General features: G+C 43.9%; 1 protein-coding gene across 1 annotated transcript; it reads right to left on the bottom strand.

The window, feature by feature from the left end:
- Positions 1-239: 239 nt before the first annotated feature.
- LOC125624201 (transcription factor HES-5) lies at positions 240-3,044 on the bottom strand. The gene is made up of 3 exons (XM_048824584.2): positions 1,935-3,044; positions 1,531-1,711; positions 240-1,395 (listed from the first exon to the last, which is right to left on the bottom strand). Exons 1-3 carry the CDS (start codon positions 1,995-1,997, stop codon positions 1,154-1,156), a joined length of 486 nt encoding a protein of 161 aa, XP_048680541.2. The 5' UTR covers positions 1,998-3,044; the 3' UTR covers positions 240-1,153.
- Positions 3,045-3,370: the final 326 nt, after the last annotated feature.

The following is a 3,370-nucleotide window of genomic DNA, read 5'->3' as shown; positions in this document are numbered from 1 at the left end:
ATCATAGCATTGCCCCACCTCCCAGGGGTGTTGTGCAGATCAATGTGTTACAGGCGGTGAGGTGCTCCGCTATCTCACTGATGGGGGCCCTGTCAGTGCCTAGGATAGGCAGGAACACGAACTCCTTTGGTTTGAAAAGTCTCCTCTTGCAATCACTGTGGTGGTGTTAAATTAGCAAAGAGCGTTTCAATGGCCCGTGCAGCTGCACATAGCTGACAAGAAGGAAACTTAGCCAACAGTTGCACACAAATGCATTTTTATTTCTCTCTACAATCATGTGATACAGATGCATACATGGTATGCACAGAGCCCACCAGGGCCATTCCCAAACATGGGAGAAACTCACCATCCACAATGAATGAAACCGCTCAGTACAGAGAACAATCATTATAATAATGAACATACTGGAAAGAGCTAGCCTGACAGCCAAAATGTATAACATTGAACCACCAAACCTTGCATCTACCTTCTTTTTTCTTTAATATAAAGCATTAAAATATTATTTTCCTAAACAGAAAAAGCAGCAAAATGGTAGAAATATTCCACATAGTTTTATCTAGTGACCTCTTGCTAGCCCTAAAGTGTGATGGGTGAACAGAAGCTAGGAATCTATCTTTGCTGCCATGCAAGCGCTGCAAGCAAACAGAGGGCAACAGAACTTGTAAAACCGTCCACCAACAGTGAGGTACTAAATTCGTCCTAAATTAAGAGTGAGCAAAGGTTGCTAGGAAAGCGGGAGCAAAGCGGAAAGCTTTTACAAGCAAAATTAGAGCATTCTCTCCTACAGAGACCGCTATCTGTTACAATCTTAACACAACTGTAACACTGATAACATTTAGCCACCTACAAAAACCTCCTTCATTATGAAGACACGCACCCCTAAACTGGGTGCCCTGGTGTACATTGCTATCACCAGTGTCTGCACAGCTTAAATACCACTCAACAGAATACCTGAACCTTTTCCAGAGGATCCCACATGAAACTGAAGAATCAAAAGTATCCCATTCTTTCCACACATAAATAAAATGGGAAATAATATTCCCTACATAGAGAGGATCAGGGTGTGACTATCAGATGCAGTCACACCCATCCTCTGGAATATAAAAGACAAAGGTCCATAGAGCAAGTGTTTCCTGCCCCCTCCTCCTGCAGTCTACCAGGGTCTCCAGAGAGCATTGACGTTCTTCAGGGATGCTCGCTTTGGGGTGTTCTGGGTGGAAGGGGAGCAGATGATCTCTGGCGCAGCCGACTGGCTCTTCTGGAAATGACTCAAGAGCTTGCTCTGTGTTTCTGTTTGGATTTTATGGAGAGACAGGAAATGAAAAGCCTCCTGCAGGCACCTGGAGTAGCCTTCCTTGAAGTCGAACTGAGAGTTTTTTTGGATGGATCCTGCAGCTACAGAAAGAAAGAGAAAGGGGAGGAGAAAAGAGATCATGATTTAGACTCATTCTTCATGTCACTCTCTGGAGCTTCATACAGCACATCACTGCTTTGCACACAGCCAGGAGTGAAGCCAAGTCTGATACTCACTCTTTATCTGCAGCTGGCTCTGCTGTTTCAGGTAGCTAACAGTCATCTCCAGAATGTCAGCTTTCTCCAGCTTGGAGTTGGGTTGGTGTCTCTGGAACTCCTTCTCCAGCAGGAGTTTCAGCTGCTCAATGCTGCTGTTAATCCGGTCCCGGCGCATTTTCTCCACCACTGGCTTCCTGAGCTGCAAAAAGCAGGACAAAAGATTTGCTTAGAAAACATCCTAACTCTGCCACATCTCTGGACTGTTTGGGGCATAGTTTGAATGCATGTAGTTAGTTTGGGCCAGATCCTCAGCTGGTGTAAATTAGCACAGAAATAGAGCTACGCTTATTTGTACCAGCTGAGGATCTAGTCCCATCTCTTTCACTGAAGCAGTCAGCAAAGCAGCCTGTGCAGGTACTTACTTTGTTTTTCTCTTTTGGTGTCAGCAGGTTGTTGTGCTCCATGAAAACAGTGCTGGGGGCCATCTGTCCTGAGCTAAGGAGGCAGATCTCAGTCGTGCTGAAGTCCTGTGGAAGTGTGCTGCTGGAAGCGGACTCTGCCCTATATTTATACTGCACAACCTTGTTGAGAATCTGTGGGTCTCTGACTTGGTTGAGTTTCCCACACTCCAGAGCCAATCAGAGATAAGCAGGACAATAGAAGAAGCATCTATTCTTGCATGCTCCATCGCCAGTGAATAGCTGGGGGATAATGACCTTCTCCCAGATGAGCAGGTGGGGAGTGTGTGGTATGTGAAAGATTGGGATCCAAATTACATGTTAGAAGCTGGGAAAGAGCTGGCCCTCAGTGAGAAAAGGCTGCTGACTGATGCTGCAGATCAATAGCTTTCCGGGCACACACAATATTCAGTTCACATACAATGGTGAATGCGGGAGCCAGTTGCTGATGGCGGGAAAAAAGCTAATCTGTGCAGAGGAAAAGATGGGATTGTATCTTTTTTGAAAACATACACACCCAGGCACACACTTCGGGCGCGCACACACACACAGACACACCGATGAAGGCAAGCAGCACACTTGCTCGAAGATCGCTGGGTTCGCTAGCTGCTGAAAATAAACTATAGACTTTATTTTGCTAATTTAAAACCAGGGTTGTTGTTTTCTGTGGGTTTGTTTTAATAACAATGAGCCAGATTCTGAAGTTCCTCCTCAGTTGACATCAATGCAAGTGTTGCCTGACTCAAAACAGAGCGTGTACTCCATGGTCTGATTCAGGATAAGCAATGCACTTCATTGTGGGTACACACAGCTATACAGAGTGTTGTTATTTGGACAGTCTTGTGGTTAAGCAGAGGACTGGGAGGAAGGAGATTTGAGTTCTGTTCTCAGATGTCCTGAGTGATCTTAGGCACTTCACTTCTGATCATCTCAACTTCCCCATATGGGAAAAATAGTCACAATAATACTTTATTTATCTGTTCTTAAATACGAGAGAGAATCCAGAGGTAAAAGGGGGAAATCTTAGTGGGTGCTGAATATATGTAATACTTCTGCATTTATGCATTACCTTCATCCAAGAATCTCAAAACATATAATGAACATTAATTTAGGTTTTAGTGTGATTATCCCCATTTTACCAATGGGGAAACTGAGGCACAGAGCAAAGTCATGCAGCAAGTCAGAAATAGAAGCCAGGAGTCCTGATTCCATTCTCCTTCTCTAGGCTACAATCCATACTAGAATTTATCTTACTAGCAGTCTCTGCTCTAGAGATACACTAGCAAGAGATGCTGCTGTTTAGGATATTAAGATGTATCCTTAGAGCTGCATGTTTCCAATAAATAAAATAAAATACAATATAATAATAAATAATAATAAATTGCACTACACCTGACTAC

The sequence above is a fragment of the Caretta caretta genome, chromosome 18 (genome assembly GCF_965140235.1).
Source record: "Caretta caretta isolate rCarCar2 chromosome 18, rCarCar1.hap1, whole genome shotgun sequence".
Taxonomy (NCBI): domain Eukaryota; kingdom Metazoa; phylum Chordata; order Testudines; family Cheloniidae; genus Caretta; species Caretta caretta.
The sequence above is the reverse complement of the archived record's forward strand: the minus strand, read 5'-3'. Positions and strand labels throughout refer to the sequence as shown.